General features: G+C 47.3%; 8 protein-coding genes across 8 annotated transcripts; 4 read left to right on the forward strand and 4 right to left on the reverse strand.

Annotated features, from left to right (window-relative positions):
- Positions 1-540: 540 nt before the first annotated feature.
- EV420DRAFT_843978 (uncharacterized protein) lies at positions 541-2,197 on the forward strand. The gene has a single exon (XM_060483685.1). The coding sequence runs from the start codon at positions 941-943 to the stop codon at positions 2,090-2,092; it is 1,152 nt and encodes a 383-aa protein (XP_060326561.1). The 5' UTR covers positions 541-940; the 3' UTR covers positions 2,093-2,197.
- On the reverse strand, positions 2,197-3,949 carry EV420DRAFT_843926 (uncharacterized protein). The gene is made up of 7 exons (XM_060483684.1): positions 3,544-3,949; positions 3,337-3,493; positions 3,159-3,279; positions 3,033-3,103; positions 2,894-2,985; positions 2,490-2,835; positions 2,197-2,435 (listed from the first exon to the last, which is right to left on the reverse strand). Exons 1-7 carry the CDS (start codon positions 3,730-3,732, stop codon positions 2,302-2,304), a joined length of 1,110 nt encoding a protein of 369 aa, XP_060326562.1. The 5' UTR covers positions 3,733-3,949; the 3' UTR covers positions 2,197-2,301.
- A 49-nt stretch (positions 3,950-3,998) lies between these two features.
- On the reverse strand, positions 3,999-4,997 carry EV420DRAFT_1338840 (uncharacterized protein). The gene is made up of 4 exons (XM_060468907.1): positions 4,643-4,997; positions 4,547-4,590; positions 4,219-4,491; positions 3,999-4,163 (listed from the first exon to the last, which is right to left on the reverse strand). The coding sequence occupies exons 1-3, from the start codon at positions 4,897-4,899 to the stop codon at positions 4,223-4,225; spliced, it is 570 nt and encodes a 189-aa protein (XP_060326563.1). The 5' UTR covers positions 4,900-4,997; the 3' UTR covers positions 3,999-4,163; positions 4,219-4,222.
- A 203-nt stretch (positions 4,998-5,200) lies between these two features.
- Positions 5,201-6,606, forward strand: EV420DRAFT_844132 (putative methyltransferase-domain-containing protein). Its single transcript, XM_060483687.1, has 3 exons — positions 5,201-5,326; positions 5,376-5,475; positions 5,528-6,606. The coding sequence occupies exons 2-3, from the start codon at positions 5,473-5,475 to the stop codon at positions 6,563-6,565; spliced, it is 1,041 nt and encodes a 346-aa protein (XP_060326564.1). The 5' UTR covers positions 5,201-5,326; positions 5,376-5,472; the 3' UTR covers positions 6,566-6,606.
- EV420DRAFT_844090 (kinase-like domain-containing protein) lies at positions 6,607-12,908 on the reverse strand. Its single transcript, XM_060483686.1, has 29 exons — positions 12,690-12,908; positions 12,560-12,639; positions 12,363-12,507; positions 12,205-12,312; positions 11,901-12,153; positions 11,741-11,854; positions 11,482-11,690; positions 11,360-11,423; positions 11,143-11,308; positions 10,944-11,089; positions 10,746-10,892; positions 10,581-10,699; positions 10,463-10,526; positions 9,902-10,404; positions 9,760-9,849; positions 9,668-9,704; positions 9,593-9,613; positions 9,446-9,541; positions 9,294-9,385; positions 9,104-9,233; positions 8,929-9,051; positions 8,510-8,873; positions 8,282-8,457; positions 8,069-8,230; positions 7,775-8,018; positions 7,385-7,726; positions 7,244-7,329; positions 6,977-7,192; positions 6,607-6,922 (listed from the first exon to the last, which is right to left on the reverse strand). The coding sequence occupies exons 1-29, from the start codon at positions 12,786-12,788 to the stop codon at positions 6,648-6,650; spliced, it is 4,671 nt and encodes a 1,556-aa protein (XP_060326565.1). The 5' UTR covers positions 12,789-12,908; the 3' UTR covers positions 6,607-6,647.
- Positions 12,909-13,867: 959 nt separating this feature from the next.
- Positions 13,868-16,833, reverse strand: EV420DRAFT_1566888 (cytochrome P450). Its single transcript, XM_060474085.1, has 14 exons — positions 16,715-16,833; positions 16,235-16,654; positions 16,082-16,179; positions 15,933-16,024; positions 15,827-15,870; positions 15,671-15,768; positions 15,444-15,613; positions 15,157-15,389; positions 15,043-15,109; positions 14,785-14,991; positions 14,701-14,730; positions 14,417-14,638; positions 14,310-14,342; positions 13,868-14,252 (listed from the first exon to the last, which is right to left on the reverse strand). Exons 2-14 carry the CDS (start codon positions 16,419-16,421, stop codon positions 14,060-14,062), a joined length of 1,674 nt encoding a protein of 557 aa, XP_060326566.1. The 5' UTR covers positions 16,422-16,654; positions 16,715-16,833; the 3' UTR covers positions 13,868-14,059.
- A 1-nt stretch (position 16,834) lies between these two features.
- Positions 16,835-19,117, forward strand: EV420DRAFT_1566895 (kinase-like domain-containing protein). Its single transcript, XM_060474086.1, has 12 exons — positions 16,835-17,033; positions 17,080-17,122; positions 17,175-17,428; positions 17,480-17,544; positions 17,603-17,785; positions 17,839-17,920; positions 17,976-18,083; positions 18,137-18,218; positions 18,268-18,378; positions 18,429-18,510; positions 18,566-18,835; positions 18,883-19,117. Exons 1-12 carry the CDS (start codon positions 17,003-17,005, stop codon positions 18,961-18,963), a joined length of 1,392 nt encoding a protein of 463 aa, XP_060326567.1. The 5' UTR covers positions 16,835-17,002; the 3' UTR covers positions 18,964-19,117.
- A 35-nt stretch (positions 19,118-19,152) lies between these two features.
- EV420DRAFT_1566898 (uncharacterized protein) lies at positions 19,153-21,753 on the forward strand. The gene is made up of 5 exons (XM_060474087.1): positions 19,153-19,416; positions 19,473-19,500; positions 19,608-19,778; positions 19,833-20,011; positions 20,077-21,753. Exons 1-5 carry the CDS (start codon positions 19,165-19,167, stop codon positions 21,385-21,387), a joined length of 1,941 nt encoding a protein of 646 aa, XP_060326568.1. The 5' UTR covers positions 19,153-19,164; the 3' UTR covers positions 21,388-21,753.
- The last annotated feature ends 853 nt before the right edge of the window (positions 21,754-22,606 follow it).

Here is a 22,606-nt window from a genome sequence, read left to right on the forward strand (position 1 = left end):
CCATGACCAGATGTCGCCACTCTGTTTATTCATAGGGGTGCAAAGGTCACGTCTGTTGCAATAACACTGCAACCGAGCCTATGGCCTAAGCGCATCCCACAACGTAAGGGCCCCAAAGGTACCTTTATACCAGAATTATCTTCATTGCTGACATCAGACCTCGTGCAGGTATTGCAGGTATCAAGGAGTGGAGGCGGCTCCGGCCGTCTGCATTCTTGCAGCATCCTTCTTCCACACATTTACGAGTCGCTCCCGCTTCTGAAATGGAGAATATTGTCACCGGATCATGACGTCGATGATCGTCTTGGCTTCATGTTAGCCTCATGTTGTGGTAAATGCCGTCGATAAACTTGTATCGTCGGATGCAATCTTGTTTTGTGAGCCCAGATGTTGGCTTTGTATATCACCACTCATTCGGAGATTGCGTCCCTGCGGGTGAGTGTATAGGTCTTATCTTAGAGCGCTGCTCAATCATGAACGTGTAGGACCACGAGTCATATTTCTGCTAACCGACAGCTTCGTCATCAGGTACACCAAATCGTCGGGGTCGTCGCGATCACTGCGAGTTACTACTCCCGCTTCCTCCATACCCTCAAGTTTCTCTACGTACAGAAGTGGAGCAGATACTGTATCGATCCTGCAATTTCATCGCGCATGATACGTCGGATGACTACTCCATCGACACTGACGTGATGCTCCCGCTAAATTTGTTACTCATCATTGCAGGATAAATGCGGCGCCACGGTACGAACCGACCATCAGAAGAATTGGTAAACATACTGAAGAACAGTGAGACTGTGGATGCACTCCTTTCACAGACGACGCACGGATACCGCGAGGCTGGCGGAAAGACGCCCTGACTGTGTTAATATACATATAATGCGGACGTCACTTTCTTGTCATTCACAACCTCTTCTCATAGTGGTCTTTCCAGCTAGCCATGGTATCAGGAAAACATGTTCATTGGGACGATTCAATAGTGGCTAACCACTCCACTATGGATGAGCCGAAGAAGGCATCTGTGTTTCTATCCCAACGTCGTAAATCGATTCCATCCCCCACAACTACTACGCCTCTTCGACGGGTTCCGGTACCCTCTATGACCTCGTTTAATCAACCATCACCGGTTTCGTCACAGCAACCTAATTTCTCTCCACTGCCTCCAGCCAATTCTACCATTATGCAGACTACACCTGTTCGATACAGTCGGCCTCCTTCTATAACCGGCATATCTATCCACGTAGCGCCAACTCCATCACCACAAGACCTCTCCTTATATAATGGGACGCCCCCCTCTTCCGCTAATATACCGCCGTCTCACCGTCGGCGGATTGATTCTTTACCGACCGCTCATCGAACTCGTCCACCTCCGTCTCATTCTCTAACATACCCCATATCCACGTTACCCCGTCCACAAATATCACCCGTGGCGCTTCATCCATTCGCAAATCATCCTCAGCCACCGCCCCAGAAATTCCCATCAGTACCTTCGAAGGCGCCCATAACACATACATTCCTACCCTTCCAGCGTCAATCACCTCCCCAACAAACATTTCTTCCATTACCTAACCATTCGCCGATATCGCAGTCACCACAAGTACTCACTCCTTCGTGGAAGACTAATTCCTCGACCAACCCGTCGCCACATACCTTTAAGCAGACACCCTCGTCGAAGCTGTCAATTCATAAATCTCTTCGTCTAGGAACATGCGAGCCTATCGACTTCTTCGCGCCCCAACGTGTCCGTGCTCACGCGTCTGTCGCATCTGAGCCCGCATCCCAGCCTCCCCTCCCCCGCTTATTCATCCTCGTCGACACCGGCTCGGACCGGTTCAATATTGAGGTGATGCAGCACCAGGCCCTGGGCTTCGTCACGGTGGACAATGTGCTGACACGAGTACAGACCGTGCTGAGGGAGCGGCTCGATCCACAGACACTCGGAGGATCTTTTGTAGCGAAGTGTGAGTGTGGCGGGTACATGGAGAGAAGGTGTAGTTTCACGACGCTCTGTGTGGGTTTGACTGTGAGGGAAGATGTAGAGCAGCTGAAATGGAGGATGCATTTCAAGAAGGTACAGGTAGCTACGACGTGACGCTGGAACGAACGAGATAAGGCTTGATGCCGCGGGACGATTTCTTATGTTTCAGGGATTGTACAATATACTATAACACCGTCTCCTTACTTCTTTGCATTCACAGCCAGATGTTTTTTCTGCATTTATCATCTCGACGCAGTGTAGCAAGTAGTCAGATTTCCATGTCCCTAATTATACTATGTACGAACGTAACTTCATCAGCTTGTCTACAATATCGCCAAAGCATTTGGCGGGCTGGCAATGCCACCTGGGACGTTTAGATTCTGTATCGTAAAAAAGAAAGTGAATCTTCCCAGTCGGTGACAAGTCTCCGCCAGCTCCTCGAGGTCCAAAAGTTCGACTGAATGAAAATTGATCAGAACGAAACGTAAATGCCTAGATCGACCTCACATACCAATACTTTGACCCCATCCACCAATAAACACCTGATGCAGGTTCCTCCCCGGTGTTCCGTCAATCGTCGCGGTCAATGCCCCCGGCTCAAAGGCTATATTATCAGAGCCAACAATGCTCAATTTCTTATCCCATATCCATTCAAGCATCTCGTCGCTCGCTTCAACACCAACAAAGTCGAAGTGCTCTCTAAACGGCAACATATCTTGGTCATACTCAGAAAGCTCTTTATACTGCTTCGTCATCGCAGTCCGAACAATTAGAAAATCTCCTGGTTTGGTGAAATCCGGAGGTAGACCCTCCCAGGCTGCAACTGCATCGAGCTCGGCGGCGGTAATACCTTGCTCCTAAGGGAAGCATTTAGAATCAGGGAAAGCGAAGATGTGATAGGAGGAAAGCCCTTACGGAGAACGCGCTGAATGTGATGTTCTGGGAGTCCATCCATCCGGCCCAATCAAGAAGGACGGCGCGTCCAGCAATACCCTTTTGTGCAGAATCTAGACAATTCTTAGCCGAGAAGCGGGAAAGCTAATAATGGACATACTTTGCATCCCAAGTGTACTCACCCTGGCGGGTGACATGATGTCTGTGAACGATATGAGGTCATTGTAAAACCTATAGACCAAACGATTGTAGCACAATTAGAAGGAAGTGCAATGAGAAAACGCACTGGTATGTAGAAACGTCCCCATTGGTGGAATAAGGATAATGCCTCAGTCCATCAAACTGAGTCGAGACTTGGGTGTTAAGCGTCAGTACATCGTCTTGGTATCCCGAAAATGGCATGATAGCTAGGCCAAGGATGAGAGTTGTTCCTGACTTTTATACATTGGTGAAAACGACTGTACCGTGGGTCAGTCCCTGACGCGTCTTTGGGAGCGGAGGGTTGGGTAGATCAAGTCTTAGGTTCAAGCTGATCGCAATACCCTCTCGAATCTCCGATTTGGCAGCTTGTATCGTAGCTGAAGTGATATGATTAAGAGCGCCAAGCTCGTCTTCGGGGCCCTAGGGTCAGGTCAAGGGACAACGCGTCTTTGAAGGCGAACGAGGCGTACCCAAACACCCCACGCAGCCTTTGTCGGAAAGGATGGGTGCAGAGGTAAGTCCTGGTAGGTGGGCCAGTTTGCATACAAGTCTGATGAATTGTATTCTCTCGCAACGAGGTACCGTGCGCTTGGGATTGGAGTAGCCATACTCCCAGGAAGGAGAAGTATTGCCGTGAGGAGAGTGGAGAGAAAAGTCATGGCAGTGATTAACAGCTATGAAGTAACGGCACGACAGACTTTTATAGCATACTGGAATAAGGGTCGGCGCTAGGATAAGAATCATTTCATCCGCAGGCTGTTATGCTGTCAGCACGATCATGCATCGGGCGAAGACGATTTCCCATCCGGGCTGAAAACTGGCAGGTGAGGGAACGCCAAGAAGGCTCCTTAAGCGGTAGATCGGAGGAGAGTTTCCCAGAGGCTTTGAAGTGCCTTTTTGCACGAATATCTTACACTCTTTTTTGCTCTCAAGCTGCTTTATCGGTTTGCGAAGTAACGAGATGAATAGAACAGACGATTCTCGTTATTTAGACCTACTGTAGTAAATAGACATCTGCGCGTTTCAATGTCCATATGGTGTCTCGACGTTTTGTTGTTGGACGTGATCGCCGCATGTAGCGATGATACGACTGTGAAATTGATGTTATAAATCTGTACAATGAACTCTAGACAAGTGATGCTTACCACTTTACTTACGGCCCGCCCGAAGGGGTCCAGGTGCATCTGAAGTTCCAAGAAGATTAGCAACGACAGCAGCGCTCTCCTGGCTGCGTTTGAGCCTCTCGTAAAGCACTTGTACGGATTTCGACACGTCAATCATCATCTCCTGCTCAGTGGGCGCAACTTGTGGTACAGCCGACTGCTGCGGAAATGGCAAAAGAGGGAGTGCTCCCACGCCCGTATGCCGCATCACATCCGAGAGCACCTCGAGTGTCCGTTTCAACGCAGAAATATTCGCTATCGAAAACGAAGCTTAGCGTAACATCTTAACAGCGAAAAACATGAGGTGTACACTCTGTTTGTGCAGGGCTACTCCCTGGATGGTAGGCGTTTTGGCTAGAATGACGGTGTAAAATGCGTGATAGCAACGGATGACAGATGAGCTTACATGCCAGCTAATGCATTTGTTGCTTCATTTTGTAGATTTAAAACATGTCTTCGTACGAGAGTTATGTTCCGCTTGAAAAGTTCTGGAGAATGGGGGTCAACTTGAACTTGCATGGCCTCTGCTGCCAGGGGGAGAAATGGTGGCTGCTGGTAGGGATTGAAACTGGAAGAATAGTTCGCAGGCAAAACAGGGCCGTATACAGCGGCTGCATTCATTGGATCCGCAGCAGGTATTGTCGGAGTGAATCCATCCACCATCTTATCAGCTTGAACGAATTGAAGATGGCTGAGCGAAGTAAATAAAGACACGTGGCGTGGTCGGCCCGTCCGAGGGTCTAGACTCTGGAAATGAATGAAAAATACGTGCTCGGACTGCTCTCAACGTCTAGGGAGGGAAGTGTCAAAAGATCTACCAAGGAGGTGCAAAATGATTTTTTTAGTGTATATTTAAACATAAAACATATGAACCAGTACTGGCGTACAGCCAATGTATAACTCAAAAATAACTTAATATGGGCTATTTAAACTCAGTTGAAACTCCGAATATACAAAGTCTTCCCGGCCCGTACTTTGTCTCTAACAATCATCTTAGTTATTCAAGATGCCGCTCTGCTAGCAACAATGCAAGTGATAAATGCGATTTATTTTCTTAGTCGTTATCTGACTTGTTTACCCTAACTGTCCAGTAAATCTTTCAATCTATCTTTGATTCAAATTTCCTCTCAACTTCCCAGATCACCAGATTTAGTCTCGCCTAACGATCCGTACGAAGATAAGTCCTTCAATGGACGTAGCAACAAATCACGACTTCGAATGTAAAGACTGTATCCAATGGTATGTGTTATACAGAATCTTTGCTATATCTCTCTGTATTTTTATCAGTTTGCATGCTAGTACCCTTTCCGGAACTTCTGAAGACAGCATTTCCTCGGTAACTCCTCCTACAGCGCACCTCCCTCCAATGAAGAAAATTCCACATTACCCACCGGAACATCTCCTGAAGTTTCTTGTATACCTTCGCTCGATATACAGCCCCCCAGTTCGAGGATCAAAGCGCCGTCGTCATTCAGAAACAGCCGTCGCACTCGAGAATTGGCGCTCTGATTCATTCGAGCGGTCATACGCCATAAGATGGCTCACAGTCCTTGTCTCTCATGCCGGGCTCTGGGAAGAAGAAATACAGCATCATGCACTTATCGCAGAGGCAGCTGCGCTCCTTGCAGTTTGTTCCGGGACAGCAGGCGCGGGTGTCATTCACCGCGACTTTGTCTTCTCCCCAGGCGCTATCCGAGTCCAGCTTACAGACGTGCCTCTGGAAAATCACGATTTTGGTAGCGTGGGGGCCCAGACGTGGGGTGGAGCCTGTGTGCTTGCCGAGGCAATCGTAGAAGATCCCACTGCTTTCGGATTGCAATCGGGAATACGTGTTTTGGAACTGGGCGCCGGGACGGGCCTGGTTAGCATCGTCGTTGGGAAGCTACTCGAGGGATGCGTTACGATTGTCGCCACGGATTTCTACCCATCGGTTTTGGATAACCTCAAAGCTAACATCGGGAATAACTTCGTTCAGCCAGCATCGGTCGCTATCAGTTCCACTTTCTTGGACTGGGCGGACAGCGACAATCATGATGTTTCACTGGATGCACCATTTGACGTTGTACTAGGGGCGGATATCGTTTACGACGCTCAGCATGCCGTATGGATCAAAAAGTGCCTCCGAAAGTTCCTTAGCAAGGGAGCGGTATTCCATCTTGTCATTCCCCTCCGAGCGACCTTTGCTACAGAATCAAATACTGTAGAATTGATATTCCAGAATGACGACCTGGTCGTTCTTTCAAAGGAACCTATAGTTTGCGATGCAGAGAATGGAATCGGAGACGAGGTTGTGGAGTATGCGTATTATAAGATAGGTTGGGCTTCATAGATATACATCGCATAATATACTACAGTTTCTAGATCGCAACTACCAAAATTCCCAGAAAAATATTACAGAAATTAGAAAGAAATTAGGACAACTGAAGAAGCAAAGCCCGTTCTTCACGTGAGGCATACAAAAGGATGAACGGGAATCCATCCTCCTTCCTCTTGACGACAGCGTCACGTACTTGTTGAGCATATGTGTGGTTGTTGAACCCAGGTGAAATCGATTTCCATGCCTCGTCGTTGGTAATCCACGCGTTAGTCCTGGTGAGGGCAACGAGCGTAGCGGGAGGGATGTCGACTACGATCATGGGCATATTGCTCATAAAAGCTCGGTGGATCTTCGTTCCAAGCTCATGGGCTAGACGAAGTTGGACAATTAGACAAGAATGTCGAAGAAAGGTGGCTGTCACACCTTTATCCTGAACAATAAGCTTGTTTCGTCGTAGTGTTTTCTTCACGGTCTCGGCTGGTAATACAGCTTGAAGGTCCAATGTCGTAGTCTCTTTATTGGCCAACAGGTTCTTCCCTTCGAAGAATGTGGTCGCTCCACTTGTTGCCGAATCTGCACGCTTCTGCGCAGCGATCGCTTCTTGCAGGTGCGCAACTAGCTCCTGGCGAGGTATCAAGGCTGCCAAAGTGGTCAGACACAAGCGGGCCCGGAAGATCGTAAACCTCTTACTGTCTTCATCGTTATAGTTGCCAAAGATTGCGGTGACCTTGATACCAGTAGTCTGGTCTCTCTTCGGCCTTGGGTTAACAGTGAATCTAGAAATTGATTGTAGGATTGATAGATTGAATCGAAAAGTGGCTAGCGACTTACAAGATACCCTCCCGTTTGCAAATATCCGTAACGCTAGTCTCGACATTCGTGATAGCGGATTCATACATAACATCGGTGCTGATGTTATGTCTCCACAGATACGATGCAAGCTCCAGTCGGTCCTGAAGATACCCAGGATGATAGGAGATCACATACACGTCACATCGTCGTGGACTCCAGTATCCGAAAGACTTTGCCTCTTTGAGAAGAGACTTGACGGAAGAACTCTGGAATGATGCAACAGCTGCAGTGATCTTGTCGATAGCAATCTGTAGTCCAATGGCATGAATTGACTCTGCGGTCGGTTTGGGAGGGGAGAACTTCGTAATTAAGTTGTCATATCTACACGTATGTCAGAACGGAAAGAGATTAGAATGTGCGACTATTTACCTTCCACCCGCTGCGAGGAGTTCAATACGCTTGCTTCGTCTGACAACCTCCACAAGGATACCGTGCTTGAAGTCCTTGAGATGGTTTCCCACCATCAATGGATAGAACTTGATCGGCCTCGAAACACCGGCGAGAGAAGCAGTCTTCACCACCGTCTTGATTTCTTCGATCGCTGGACGTATCATTTCCAGAAGAGGCGATGAGAGCTTGTCTAGCCTCATGAGCAATGGTTCCACATCCTCGTCTATTGTTCCTCATTAAAGAGCGGGATAAAACTATATCTTGAAGACTCACAAGTATCGCTGAGAACTTCTAGCTCATCGGCAGTGCTTCTCAGGAGTCCCTTCTTCAAGAACAATGCCCTCTTCTGAGATGCAGATGCCTTTGGCTGAGTAATGATTTCCGTAATCGCGCTCTTATGTGCAGCAGGCAAACGACTGAAAACCGCGTCGACAACTAAAATCACAATTAGCAAGTATCATGCCTCCAGGTTTCAGAAGAACGCACTATTCGAATGAGAAACATGAATCTCATACATCTGGGCAAGACTAGGGAAAGTGTCGAGGCAATTATCCGCTACGGCAAGAATTTCAGCACCTGCAGCTACAGGCCCTGACATCAGGTCAGGCGTAATGATATCGAATACAGCGGCTTTATGAGGTCTTGGATGTCCAGCCACTGCTCTACGACAAAGCATGAGTATCAGCGTTGGCGACTGGAACGAGAAAAGCGCACTGAGGGCGATACACATCGGCGATATGGAAGCGTTTGATCCTGGTGATACCTCCGCGAGCCGCAAGTCTTGCAAACGTAACAAGAAGGCTAGATGGTAGCTTCACAATATCCCCGTGTCGGTCAATAAAGACTGCGTGGTCTTTATCGTCCTCCGTCGATGTAATGGGCATCAATAATGGAGGCTCCATATCAACAGCACCGCGTAGCCTGAATATTGCTGTGAGGTGATCTTGAACCATTCCGTTCAGCGATGCGTGTTCCGGCAGTTCAGCTTCATGGTCGTATAGAAAACTTCGGACCGGTCGAGGCGACTGTTTGAACAAGGAAGCTAAGACGGCTTGATGATGCGGCGAATCCGGCTTCGCTGCATGATCAGATGTGATCAATGAGAATGGCAACGGAAGAACGGGAATACTTACTCATCATCTTCAGCGCACCCTTAAAGTATTCATCTTCGAGTCTCGAGGGAAGCAAGGGACTCTGCGATAATTCCAATGCCGTAGGTCGATCGTCAGGTTCATGCTGTAACAGCCAGGTTATAACTATAGGTGCATTCAGTGAATACTTAACCTAGACGGACGAGCCACGACATACTTTCACGCTGAGGCAACCTCAAAGAATCCCATGAATCCGGGAAGACGATTTCGGGGCGCCTCAATGCCTCGATGACACTGATACGTTCAGAGCCTGTCGAGAAAGAATAGTTCATCTCGAAGAATACAATCTGAGGACACAATTAAATATGGACATTCACGACCAAGCAAAGAAATAGGGAAAGACTTACCCCCAGACTATACATATCAGCTTTGGTATGATTAGTTGGTCTCCTGCGTCGCGATTGGACTTCTGGGGCAATATACAAGCGCGTTCCGACTTCTATTAAAGGAAGCGCATTGTCAGTATACTGTGGACGGTGAGCCTGATAATGAGACCTGCCCAATGTCATGTCGGTTTCTTGTGTAACCACCCGTGGCGAAACATCCGATGGGTCTACTGCCGCGAGACTAGACGTGGCTAAACCGAAGTCACCAACTATAAAATAGCGTCAGCATTTTCTATCGTGCCATCACAAAACCCGCTCACCCTTGCAGTCGCCTTTCGCGTCTACAAATGCCACATGAAAACACGAACTCAAACGCGAGAATGGTAGGAACGTACCGATGAAGATGTTGGTCAGTTTGATATCGCGATGAATCTAAGAGAACATAGGTATGAGCATGCTCCAAAAGAAGTCTCATAAATAGACTGACGATGCCAAGAGTTGACATATGCACCAGTGCATCTACAATTTGCTGGAACAGCCGCCACGCCTCAGACTCTGATACTCCTTCATCGATCCTCTAAAGAGATATCGATATGAGCAATGTAAAATTTCCGAAGAATTAAGCATACCTCTTTCAAAGTCTGCCTCTCCACAAATTCCATCTGGATATAGAGCGTTCTCTGCACAGTCAATGGGGGGGTCACCGACCCCAACCCTGCGCCATCCTCATCGCCCGCCTTCCTGAACAACCCCTCAAACGGACTGTCATTATCGCTATCCGTATCATCCTGCGACTCTGATGAACCAGTAAAATGTATACTAGGGAAACTTCCCCTCGATGCTCCACCCAAGTCGTCAAGGTCGTCCATATTGAATATAATTGGCCCACTAGGCTCACGGGATTGAATCCTCGAAGGGACAGAAGTCATCCCGTTTTCAGTGCCATTAGACTGAGAATAGGACTCAGATTCGGATCCAGACTCGTCGGACGCCGCGGTTGATGTGGATTCAGCAGTTTCGACCCAGGTGGTGTAGTACCGCACAATGAAGCGGTGGTTCAGTCGACTGAGGGCATTTACCTCCCGGAAAATCTTGGTGTCGCTTTGCAAGGTTCGTAAGCGGACTTTCTTGACTGTGTTTGGTTAAGTGTCAGGAAGAACGAAGATTGCGAAGGTGGACTGGAAACGAACCGGCATAGACGCGGTTATCGATCCTATTACGAGCTTTAACGACAGAGCCGAAAGCTCCTTTTCCCTAAATACAGGTGGCTAGTCAGATCGATACTTAATCTAAGTTGCAAATACTAACCAGAAGTTCCAATTCCTCCCAATCTTCTTTCCAACGGCTAGCCTGTCGATACGTCGGTCCTCTGAAATAATCGAATTCAGGCGACCCCGAAACAGATGCATGCAACGGCGTTTTGGGCTCTGAATACTTGTTAGCCAAGAAGGCGCAGGGCTAAATAATACTTACCAGACATAGATATTGAAAGACTTCGGTGCGTGCGATGCAACGCTGAATCCGCAAGACCAGCCAAGAGGGACAAACAAGTGATGTGACTCTTCTTAGGAGGAACAAGCATATTCATGACATGCCGCTGCAACGACGGTGGTATGGTTGCTTTCAGACAATGTAAGTACAGAATCTGACATAATAAATTGGTATTCTTACAAGATCGAAGGGCGGTATGGACGTCAACAAATCGTTCGGTCACATCGAGACCAAGGACCATCTGAAGGAGGATGACACCAACAGCATGTATATCCCGTTCACGAGTATATAATAGTAGAGATTCATTCTTGGCGTCTTTTGATAACCTTTGAAGAGTTCACATAAGGTCTGCACAGACGTCAAAGGAACGGACACTCACCAAGCCTCTGGCATGATACGTTCTTCTGGAGGATTCACGTAGCCGAAAGCATTCGATCGGTGCAAGTCCAGTAATCGCGTGTAGTATCCAACTTTGCTGATCTTGATGAGCTTCGATTGGGAGGGGCAACTTCCAGAGACCAGACCGATAGATGTCGCACTAATACCTGCATTATGACTCAGACTTTAGGATAAACCATTGTAGACCAACGACTAACCTCGATGCACTAAGTCGCATCCGTGGATAGCATTGAGTCCAGAGAGGATTTGGGCAGTGTAGTCCTGTGATATGATTATGAGAACAAAAAGCAAGTATCGGATAGTATCAAAAGACGTATACCGAAACACGGTCTTCCCGAAGAGAGTCACAGTCATCTAGTACATCTTTCAGAGAAAGGGCTGGACTCTGTTCCAGCAAGATAACCAGCTGCGGGGCCCCGCTCGAATGTGGGGCATTCAATTTGACAGCCAATACTCTAACGACATTGGGATGGCGGACAGACTTTAGCTTAGTAATTTCTTCCTCGACTTGTTTGACCTTCTTCCTGCCTGTAGAGAATGTAGGAAGAGAAGGATAATGGATTTATATGATAGCTTACCTTGGCTTGTCGTGTAATAGTGGGAGTCGAAAGTGATGACATGGAGTTCAAGTGGGAGGGTAGCGTTGACATCATCGCACACGGGATCCGCGCCATATATGGTGCCCAGATAAGCTGTTACAGAAGTTAGCTGGATGCAACGACGGTGATAAACGGATACCATTTCGTGGATGGAAGAACTTGACGGTATTGAAACGAATATCATTCATTTCAATGTCCTCGTCAAACGTTTCGGTGGGGGTATCACTGGAATATGGGACTTCGGTGGCCTCAGAATTCGCACGCTGACGAGTTCGATGCTGCTCTTTAGCTAGCTGCTGTTGCTTTTGAACGTCGGCGTCGAATTCTTGAGCCAATTTGTCCATTCGTTGCTTTCTTTCCTTCGCCTCGCGTTCAGCCTGTTCTTGTCTGGCCTGGAGATAAACGTCAGTGGGGGCTCTAGGGAAAGTGATAAGCCACGCAACTCGTTCTTCTTCCGCCGCTCTTCGTCTCATCTGCACTGCCAACGACCCGATGACCTCTGCAGGCGCTGTGACGTTCTCATTCAGCCATTCTTGGCAGAATGTGACTATCTGCAGAGCAAATTAGTGGCTATTGAAGGAAGAATAAGCGCGCGTTTTACCTGAAATACCATTTCAGTCCGTGGGGATGCTCTGACCTCATTCTGGAGAGCATGGGACAATTTCGTTACTTGATCATGGTCCAAGCCGCGTGGTTTCTGAACGGTGAAGTTGGGATATGTGAGAGTAGGATATGTTTTAGGAAATCTGGGGATATGTATCCATTAGCTGAGTGGAGACATGACTTTCTTTCACGCACTTGACATTCAAATCGAAGCCAATGTTCGCGCGCTCCGGATGGCGTACTCGGATAGAAATTTCTGGTAAACTGGCCGCGCCCTATGACATGTTGGTATGATTGGCGGTGTGTTAGAAGTCAAGTTGCTCACTTTCCAGGCCTTCGAGGGTGGTATTAATTGAAAATCTTCGGCGTAGATGGATTGCAGAGCAGTGAGTTCGTTCTTCTGTAATTCCTCTGTAGATTCCATGTTGGACGTTGGGTAAACGTTACTGAGTAGGGGAGGGCCCAATGGACCTCGGCAGCTCAGTTCATCATGGCTCTACGACTACGTTGGGCGACAATAAGAGTAGTGATGGTGGTAAATGAAAGAAAATGAAAGCAGGTCGTGAAGTGACGCATTTAGACTCGTTCGATGTGCTTATGTAAACATGCCTGTTTTGGTTCTCCGCTACTTTATCCCTTCACCGTGATTCTTCACCTCGAGGCATGATTATTAAGTAATTAATGCACCACCTGGTATATTATGTTTTTCGGGCTTGACAATTACTGGAAAGAAAGCTTTGCAAGATTTGAAACCTTCCCCCTTTTTCAAGAAGAAGTTGTACGATGGCGCCACTCCAGAATATAGGCGTTCAAAGGCCACCCTTTGGCAACCCGGGCAATCCCAGTCTCCCGAGAGTCAGGACTGAGCCGTAGGCACAAGGATAGCATTACATCAAAAGCTCTTCCATTGTTGATGAATTTCATCAAGTCCTGCTCCAAGACTTACAACGTGGATCGACACGAGGCCAAAAACGTTCCTTTTACTCAGGGACTCGGAAACCACCAGCAACGCCACCATCTGCTCCTAGACGTTGAGATCATGAAGTGACAAGCAATAGAATCATGCACAGAACAGACTATTTTGATACTCTATAGAAAAACTGACGTCGGCTTAACATTTTCTGGGGTCTACGGTCTAGTACCACTTAGGACTCGGAGGTTACGCAGCGGATGGAAAAGCAAAAGCGGCAGACAACGGAATTCATGCCCCTGGCCTCATCAGAAAAACTACGAGATCCCTTTCATCTCTCACTAAGTAGTGCTTCTCAGAGAGTCAGAAAACATGCGGTACCGATATCGTACCTGGACCTTGAGGCTACACATTCAGAAGGCGAGGTCCTACAATTCTTGTTTGGTAGTCGTGACCTAAGCGCTTACGATCTAAGAGACAATGGGAACATACCCGCGCCCAGAGTCCCTTGTAAAGCTGATGGTATGATGTTACTTACCTTTCTAGCAGCCCTTGATATACATGCCCCATGCGTCCGCAAAACTCCGAAATCCCCTTCGAATAGTTTGCACTGGTGAACGATAGTAATATTTGGACGTACATTGAGTAATTATGTCGAGATGCACGGAAACGAGGGTATCCGGTGGTTCACCCCAGAAGACGCCCTCCTAATCTCCTTTGGCCATCCTCAACGAAGACGAGTAGAAAGTAATATTATACCAATAGTCACGCCTCCCTTCATTTTCTTAGAGCACTTCAACTTTTAGTGGCATTCCTTTCCGTTCCACGTCCTCCCCTTTGTCTCCTTTCGTCGCTACCGATGGAGAAATAATCTGTGAAAGATTCCACACAATAACATCGTCGGTCAAAGAAAACCGAAACCTGAGAAGAAGGGTCGCCAACAGAACCTTCATTTCTATCTGAGCGAATCTATAACCACTAGAAAAATAGAAAACGTTGATCAAGTGTTGAGAATGGATAGTGTCATGAACATACATGCATGATCGGCTGCCTCCAAGAAACGACAGCCTATAAAGAAACCGCAAAGATCGCGGCGTTGAGTAATCGGGAGTAATAAGAGCTGCGCACAAATATACACCCACATGCCAGCATAAATTCCAGGTAATATGCGCCCACCGGGTGCTTGCTGGTCGATCCACCTTTCCGGCTTCCACAACTTAGCATCCGGTCCCCATATACTTTCGAGCCTGTTCGCACCAGCGATCCCCACAAATAACGTTGTCCCTACGGGAACAGTCACAGAAGCAAAAGAGTCTAGATCATGTACGTTCGGAGAATACATCAGTGATCGTTCTTTGATAGCACTGCAGGGCCGAGACAATCAGCGTCATTATTGAATGAATGTACTGCTTGAACGTTAACGTACGTGCGACGAACGAAAGGTACAGGGGGGTATCTTAAAAGTACCGCGTAAGCCATAATCAAAATGGAAGGCGGAAAATGGTCTTACAATCGGAGCGTCTCTTTGATGACAGCATCCAGCCAAGGGAGCTCACTTATCTCATCATATTCGAGCCTTTCGCCACTGCCTTTCGATTGCAGGGCAGTTTGTAGTTCGTCGCGGACCTTGTCCTGGATATCTGGCCTGACGGAAAGGAGATATAGAATTCGTGAAAGAGCACTTGACGTCGTATCTTGTGCTCCGAAAATGAGGACTCTGCACAACTCGTTTGTAAAATGCGAATATTTGTAAAGTGAATAAACGAACGTCATTTGACCCGTGAGCTCATTCTCGTTCATCTTGGCATCTTCAGTAGCATTCTCATTGGCCTTCACTTCAGGGAAAAGTCAGCTCCGAATACCTTGGAACGAAATAACTCACATAAAACACTAATAATATCTCTGTTGTTCTTGACTCCCTCTTGTCCGATTTCTTCTCTTTTTACCATCAAAATTTCCCGAGCTGTGTTATGCATTACATCACTAATGCTCTTAACCTTCTGCACTGCCTTGTTCGGTGTCCACTCTACCAGCCGCCTTCTGAAACTCGGACTTCCTAACTTTGAGAGGAATGGCGCAAACTGCCGAATCAACGACAGGGAAAAGATCGTTGGTCTACGGCAGTGTCAATATAAAAGAAAAGAAGGTCTAATGCAGAGATAGACCCACATGAGTTCCTTGATAGCCGACGTATACGGATTATTCACTCTAGAGCTGAGGGGATCGAAGCTGTAGCCTAAAACAGTTTGTCCGATCATTTCAAGCGCGACGCGCGACATCCACTGAGACATGTCCAGGACGGGATTCTCTGCATGCTCGGACTCTATGACGTCCGCAAGCTACAGAAGTAAGAGCATTGAGCCAAAGCACGAAGAGGGGGAGAGCTATTAACCCACCCTATCGGATATTCTGTAGAATACCGGCATCAAGTCCTTCAGTTGTGCCACAGAAAATACAGGATTGACCAGCTTTCTTTGTCGTTTGTGTTGGTCCCCTGAGACGATCGCAGAGGTAAGGTTCGCGGAGTTAAGGTTACATTACAGGCTACACACCGGTAGTAGCAACGAGGCCAGGTCCGAAGATGACCTTATTCGTTCTAGATGATTCATAAAAGAAATTAAGCGCGCAGGATCAAAGTGTAGATCAAAGATGACGCACTCGATGAACACATCAGTTTCTTCGAAGGCGTCTTGGTCTTTAATAAGGATACTTTGGAGCGCCTTTGGATCCGAAATGTATAATTGTTCGTCCTGAATGGACGTATCAAATTTTGGCTTAAATTGAAGGGGCAGGAACAAACGACGGACACCGAAAAAAGCATGGACTTTTACCATGCCTCCGTATTCATCGACAATTTGCTGATGGAATGGGAGTCCTTTCGCATTGAAGAGTTGGCCTAGGTTACCTGTAATTTTTGCTCAGACTGGTAGGATTCAGAGAAAAAAGTGGATGGTGCTCACCCATGAACCAAGACTCAGTCGGTGGCCCATTGATATGTTGAAATGGTGACCTTTTGAAGAAGGAATAGACAAAGCGTAGGACGAGATATAGGGTGTAGCCTAGTGCGAGATAAGAAACAAGAGGCATGCTGGCCGGAGTGGGTGATTCATCCTTGTTTCGAGTTATATACCCCTTCGACTGGCACATCGGCAAACCGAACCCGACCGTATCATGGGTTTTGAGTAAATAGCGGCATCTACGGGTAAGGCGGAAGTATATACTACGGTACAGCTGGCAAAATCGAACTGCCGGCCTTCATATCATAGATAGGATCAAGTGATGTTGAGCATCAATCATTCAACAGAGGCCTTGACAGCAGAGGGGTATCCCCAAGTCGAACGAATACCGAGAACGCATTGAACATAGCTCCGACATCTGTTCTAGATCTATGGTAAGACCGTCTAACATCACTTGAAGGAGAAGAACTGAGAAGAACTGACATAACCCGCATCTCTGCCGGTCCTCGGAGCTATTTACTCCATGATAAAAATGAAATTGGAGCGTTTCAGCTGGGAAGGGGATATATATAAGGGTCCCGATACTTTTGTCAACCGTCATCAGCAAAAGGAGAGTCTAAAAACATGCTGACGGAATTTTTTGCAGATGACCGCTGGAATTCGGGCCGATGTTCCGCAAATTCACGTGACACAAATAATTAGCAACGCGTCGCGTTCGCTTTTCTGTTTATTACCCTCAACGCTTTTTATTATCCCATCCCTCTTCTCATAATGTCGACATTGAAGTACCCAAAAGTAGCTGGTAAGCTATATGATAGATATATCGACCAAATCTCTGATTACCATAGGCTACGAACTCGTGCAACAAATCGGTGGGGGAGGCTTCTCGACGTGCGTGTATCGATTTCTGTTGACATTTCTTCTATTAATAATGTGCCCGAAGTGTATTTCGCGCAGTCCACTTTGAGGAACAACGAGTGGCTGCCTGCAAAGTGATATCTCTCACAGACGCCACCACTGACAAAGAGCGTAAAACCATCGATAAAGAAATGCGGGTTCATGCTGCGTTGAAGCACCCTAACGTGCTTGAATTCTACAATGCGGTGGTCGTGGAAATCAAGCATAAGCATTTGTATCATCCTGGGATCTACATGCTGCTTGAACTTGCCGCAGGAGGCGACCTTTTCGATAAGATTGGTGCGCACGCTCATCTCTCGGTATTTTTATTTACTTATATTGAATAAAAAGCACCCGATGTTGGTGTCGGAGATGAGGTAGCTCATCTGTATTTCAACCAATTAGTTACGGGCATGGTACTTTCATTAAGCTCTCCCCCCGTGATCCAAGTTGAATTGTGCCTTCATCAAATAGGACTACATACACCGCCAAGGTGTATGCCACCGAGACCTCAAGCCCGAAAACCTGCTTCTTGATATTGCAGGAACACTCAAAATATCTGATTTCGGTCTATCTGCCGTGTATAAGCTCAAGGAATCCGGAAAGACGCGAACATTGACAGAAAGGTGTGGGAGCCTTCCTTACGTCGCCCCGGAAGTACGTGCAGATTCCTATTTCTTCCACCGACTTCATCTAATGTGGGTCTTAAGCTGGCTTCCGATACACCTTACAGGGCCGAGCCCATTGATGTGTGGGGTATGGGTGTTATCCTTTTCACGCTTCTCGCCGGTAGTACGTAAGAACAATAACCCCGTCTCTACCGCTTAAGAGCTGATGATACTCCTAGATACCCCTTGGGACGAACCCACAATGAACAGCACAGAGTTCTCTCGCTACGTAAATGGCGAAATATTTGATGATCCGTTGTGGTGTCACATCCGAGGCGATGCTCTCTGTAAGCGCTTCGCGGTTAACGATATGTAATGGAACTAAAAGAAGGAATTTTAGCTCTCCTCACTGGTCTTCTTTGTATAGATCCAGAAGAGAGGATGTCGATATCCCAAATTTACCAGCACCCGTGGTGCATCAGGTAGCTAACCCGTCTGCCTGTCAAGGGTGTCATACTCATAGCCATCTAGGCCTAGCCAGCTTGCTCAGAGAGGCGCCTTGGCGCTTGCCGATAAGCTTACTGAGACGCTCAGAAAAAACGGCGACCTTGGCCTGGCCGCTCCAGATTTTGCACGACCAGAGTAAGTCCCCTTTTTGTATTGGCGCGGATGCCTGACTTCACCTTTCTCAGAGAAGAAGTAGACGCCGATGGAGATCAGATGATGTTCTCGGCCGGTCACAGCTCGCAGTTCACTCAGTCACTGATGCTATTCGTGCGTCAGCTTTTCTTATCGGACGGCGATTTGCCTCATGTTAATATCCATCTAGTCTCAGACTCAATCCGGGAATCGCTACACACCTCACCTCACACGGTTCTATGCCTCTCTTGGATCTTCTTTGCTATTGACGCTTATCCATGAAAGTCTTGAGGAACTTGGCGTCAGATGCAAACCGTCCCCGGATAGTAGTGACGGTATACTTCGCCTTCGCATTGGAGGTCGTGACCGCAGGAAAGAGATCTTTAAAGGCTGGGTGCTGGTAGAATGTTTTACTTACCGTGGAAGTGAGGGCAGCTTTTGCATCATGCAAAGAGATGAAGTCAGTGTTATCTTTCGTGTTTTTGATCCTCACTAAATATCTCTCAGGGAAATCCCATATCATGGAGACAACTCTGGAAAGCACTGATCATGTCGCCATCCGTAGAACCTCACGTTCTGCGAAAATGACGATTTAGTAAGGGAGATATACCCCAAATATATTTGCAGCATTTATTAGAGTTGCTTATATGTAACACAGTTAGTATTTGTAGGTTGGAATCTCGCTCAAGGTGTAAGTAATAATAGTTAAATATTTGTTCCTGTGAACACTACTATTTTAGGGGCGAAATTTTTGATTTGTTTACCTTTTTGGTTTATCCCACAACAGTCATGGACTCCGACGCCGTTTATCTCTCAGAAGACGAGCATTCTCTACGCAGGACGAAACATGTTGCCTACGGCCATTCCTGGCCTTCTCTTACCCACTATGACAAGCTGTGGGCGCGCGAGACTCGATGGGGACCCTACAAAGAATTCAAGGAAATTAGCGGACCTGGCGGCGAGACGAGCATAGTGAATGACGAACACTTTCGATTCGCTCGTCTCAAAGCATTCTTTCGTTCGCTGAAGGGGTTTTACACCGTGCGTCCACCTTGCTACTGCTAGGAAATCAAGGAACTTGGCTAAACGTGATATAGGGTCGTTCAGATCTGACAGGACGCTTCCGTACTGTAATCGCGCTACCATTTTCTTGATTAACGAAGATCTAATACGCATTCAACAGCGCTTCGACTTTCTCTACGCACGCTGGGAGATACTAATAGTGGAGCTAGACGCCCTGACTGTCACCGTCGAGCCATACCAAGATGAATGGGTCGACTACCTTGACAAAAAGCACGAATACACCAATTACAGGATGACCGATGAAGAGCTATGGAAGAAGTTCCAAGAGAAATGGCTTCTTCCAGTAAAGGTAGACTATGCGTTTCTGGTGGATATGGCTGGTTCGTGAACATTGAACTATCGCTGCGGCATTTCTGATGTTGCTCCTAATCTAGAATCTGTACGTACAAAGATTTCGGACGGCACACAGCCAAAATTTCAGATGCATTTGCTATACGACCTTCCTGATGAGCTGCTCGACGTGATTTACAGGCATGCAGATTTAACTGGCGCACTCTTTTTGTCTGCGACTTGCCGTCGTATGCGTGCCATATCTTTACCTTTCATATATACGGTACGTGGCTTCCGAGTCGTCTCTAGAGCCTGAGATCTTTGTGGTTCTGACTCTCACTGTTTAAGTCTCGCGACCTAGGTCTGCGTCAATCACTAAAAACCTTGATATTGCCTCAGCATGTCTCTGCGGAAGCACAGAAGGAACATGCAATCAAGGTTCTACTTAAGGCTTCCATTCGAGCACTGGAAGATGCACATTTCCTCCTCAGCCGCCCCGATATTACCTCCAAATTCCAAAGCATAAACGTGTTCAATAACTGGAGCAGCAATACCCATCTTTATCACCCGGATTTCCCACCAAGCCTTTTTATTCCTTCCATTTCACATGCAGTGTGCGTAGTGCTGCATCATACTGTCAATGTAACCAGCCTTTCCATGTTTGGGTTTCCTCTACAAGACCACGTCTTCCAGGCCATCGCCATACTACCAAGCCTTCGTACTCTCAAGTTGACAGGATGTCCTGTTGAAAGCACCATGGGTCCACAGCTCGTTCGAGTCAAAAATCTCGCTGTACACGTCTTAGACGAAGAGGGACTCTCCACATGGGAAATTCTTACTCTCTTTCCGAATGCTGTCAATATCTCATTCTTTGACACGTCGAGATCCATGATGGAACTGTCCGATTCTGTCACTCTGAATCATCTTGGTCATTTGACGCGGCTGTGCTTGGGGAATTTAGCCGGGGAGACCTTTCCCGACATCATTCATTTCTTGCACCATACAACGGAGTATCATTTGACACACCTCAAGCTCACATTCACGCATCCCATCGACGATGTCAACTTCTTTGTGCTCCTCGACGAACTGCAGCCGCATCCCATGGAAAACCTTGTCATTGACGGCTTACTGGAAGGAAACCCGGCTATCATTAGGCACGTATCCCGCTGTCTCCCTGGCCTTACCGCACTGTCTCTATATCGGCGAGAAAGTCAGCGTCAGCAAAAGACTCGAGTCACATGCTCCTGGCCTCTTCCGCCTTTCGAATATGCGCCGTGCTTTTCCATGTTCTCAAAGCTACGATATTTCGAGTGGAATTGTGCCCTTAATTTTGGTGTTACGAGTTGGTCCATTTTGACCTTTGAAGGGAATGACAATTGCGGTCCGTGTGGCGCCCCGTACAAGGCCTGGAAGAGCAAAGATGATGATCCAGATGACGATGATAGCAAGCACCTTCTGGCGTCGGTTTTCGCTGCATACAACCCTTCTTTGCAGACGGTGACTGTAGGGAGCGGTCGAATTTCCCCCATGGCTTCGTGGAGTATTTCTCATGAAGGTGGAGACACGATAATAGAAGCGATTCCAATGGCAAAGCTTTATAGCTCTGCTCAGGAGATATGGAACCCTACTGAGTATAAAGTCGGCATTGAAACCTGGTAGCATGTACGGCTACATACGTGTTTGATCCTTAATTAACGACTCCGCTTCCGATCCGACTCTGGCGCTTATGATGACCAAGTACTATGGCGTCGATAGTCTGCCGTGTTTCCTGGGCAATTCCTGCCGACCTTTGCCTTTTAATATATCGAGTCCAGCCAAAAGAATAATATAACTAAGCACAGGTTGCAATTGGTGCATAAACGTACTTCAAATTCCCCGGCAATCGTGATGCTGCGGATGTGATTAATCACTTCGAGGGTCCCAGGTCCCTCGCTGGGCGCCCGACATAACGTTAGGGGACGGGAACCACGGCCAGGGCCGTGAGGCTCTGTGACCAGGCCAGGCCTACCCACCCTAACCCGCGTGTAAGAACAGTTGTTAATTGGTATGGTCATCCTGATATAAGAAAATTATAGAAGTGATGAGATTCCAACATCTGCAAACCGGTGCTACGCCCATGGTACGAAATCGGCCCGTAAAAGCGCGGGACGGTTATAGGCGTGTGAAAACCGCAAGGCCTTCTTTACAGAAACCACCAATAAACTCCGCACTGATAATTGGAAAACATGCAAGAGAATCTGATTCCTGAATACTAGATACCTTGTTCTTAGTAGTTATTTGATGATTTGGTAACCAAGGGCCCGATGAAGGACGGTGAAGATACGAGATAAGAACATTTTCTCGTTCCCGCTCGTATTCATCAGAGGGTAATTCTGGGTAATATTCCGTCCAATGAAATTTACAAGGGGGTCATAAATGCACGGCCACAACACGACCATGGTGGCACGATATTATAGATTGTTTGTCAACGTTACTCGATCCAAACAGGACTTCCTTTTCCTTACGACTTCCATCATCCCAAGCATCTGTCATCTTCCCGCTCGTCGTACTGTTTCTACGCGATCTCTGTTTTGTTCTAGATATAAATTATCATTTTACTGTATCCAGAATGCCTCAGGAGCTATCATAGGGCCGGAAAACAGATCAGCAGAGTCAAGACAAGCGTCTCAGGTCCTACCTCTTAGGTAAAAGGTGTGCGATTTCGTATTCTTCTGAAAACCATTTTTCAAATCTACTGTAGCGCCTCAACATGCTCCTATCTCAGAGAACAAGGCGGATATGCGGTTCTTTCGCGTGCTCAGGATATGCCTTGTCTTCTAATGCTGCTTTTCCTACGTTCAGCAGCAAACTATATCAAAGGAGAAACGAAGACTTCAGC

Source organism: Desarmillaria tabescens, assembly GCF_030435595.1.
Source record: "Desarmillaria tabescens strain CCBAS 213 chromosome Unknown EV420scaffold_41, whole genome shotgun sequence".
Taxonomy (NCBI): Eukaryota; Fungi; Basidiomycota; class Agaricomycetes; order Agaricales; family Physalacriaceae; genus Desarmillaria; species Desarmillaria tabescens.

Coding starts and splice junctions, on each gene's coding strand:
- EV420DRAFT_843978 (XM_060483685.1), top strand. CDS start 941: ATGGTATCAGGAAAACATGTTCATTGGGACGATTCAATAGTGGCTAAC.
- EV420DRAFT_843926 (XM_060483684.1), bottom strand. CDS start 3,732: ATGACTTTTCTCTCCACTCTCCTCACGGCAATACTTCTCCTTCCTGGG. Junction 2,986..3,032: donor GAGTACACTTGGGATGCAAA/GTATGTCCATTA, acceptor AGAATTGTCTAG/ATTCTGCACAAAAGGGTATT. Junction 2,436..2,489: donor TGGATGGGGTCAAAGTATTG/GTATGTGAGGTC, acceptor ATTTTCATTCAG/TCGAACTTTTGGACCTCGAG.
- EV420DRAFT_1566888 (XM_060474085.1), bottom strand. CDS start 16,421: ATGTGCCAGTCGAAGGGGTATATAACTCGAAACAAGGATGAATCACCC. Junction 16,025..16,081: donor AAGTCCATGCTTTTTTCGGT/GTCCGTCGTTTG, acceptor ACGTCCATTCAG/GACGAACAATTATACATTTC. Junction 15,769..15,826: donor TGGCCTCGTTGCTACTACCG/GTGTGTAGCCTG, acceptor CGATCGTCTCAG/GGGACCAACACAAACGACAA.
- EV420DRAFT_1338840 (XM_060468907.1), bottom strand. CDS start 4,899: ATGGTGGATGGATTCACTCCGACAATACCTGCTGCGGATCCAATGAAT. Junction 4,591..4,642: donor ACAAATGCATTAGCTGGCAT/GTAAGCTCATCT, acceptor CCGTCATTCTAG/CCAAAACGCCTACCATCCAG. Junction 4,492..4,546: donor TAGCCCTGCACAAACAGAGT/GTACACCTCATG, acceptor CGTTTTCGATAG/CGAATATTTCTGCGTTGAAA.
- EV420DRAFT_844090 (XM_060483686.1), bottom strand. CDS start 12,788: ATGGAATCTACAGAGGAATTACAGAAGAACGAACTCACTGCTCTGCAA. Junction 9,234..9,293: donor CTGATATGTATAGTCTGGGG/GTAAGTCTTTCC, acceptor TTGTGTCCTCAG/ATTGTATTCTTCGAGATGAA. Junction 7,727..7,774: donor CTCCTCGCAGCGGGTGGAAG/GTAAATAGTCGC, acceptor ACATACGTGTAG/ATATGACAACTTAATTACGA.
- EV420DRAFT_1566895 (XM_060474086.1), top strand. CDS start 17,003: ATGTCGACATTGAAGTACCCAAAAGTAGCTG. Junction 17,123..17,174: donor GGTGGGGGAGGCTTCTCGAC/GTGCGTGTATCG, acceptor ATGTGCCCGAAG/TGTATTTCGCGCAGTCCACT. Junction 17,921..17,975: donor TTTCACGCTTCTCGCCGGTA/GTACGTAAGAAC, acceptor TGATACTCCTAG/ATACCCCTTGGGACGAACCC.
- EV420DRAFT_1566898 (XM_060474087.1), top strand. CDS start 19,165: ATGGACTCCGACGCCGTTTATCTCTCAGAAGACGAGCATTCTCTACGC. Junction 19,417..19,472: donor CGCTGAAGGGGTTTTACACC/GTGCGTCCACCT, acceptor AACGTGATATAG/GGTCGTTCAGATCTGACAGG. Junction 19,501..19,607: donor AGATCTGACAGGACGCTTCC/GTACTGTAATCG, acceptor TAGTGGAGCTAG/ACGCCCTGACTGTCACCGTC.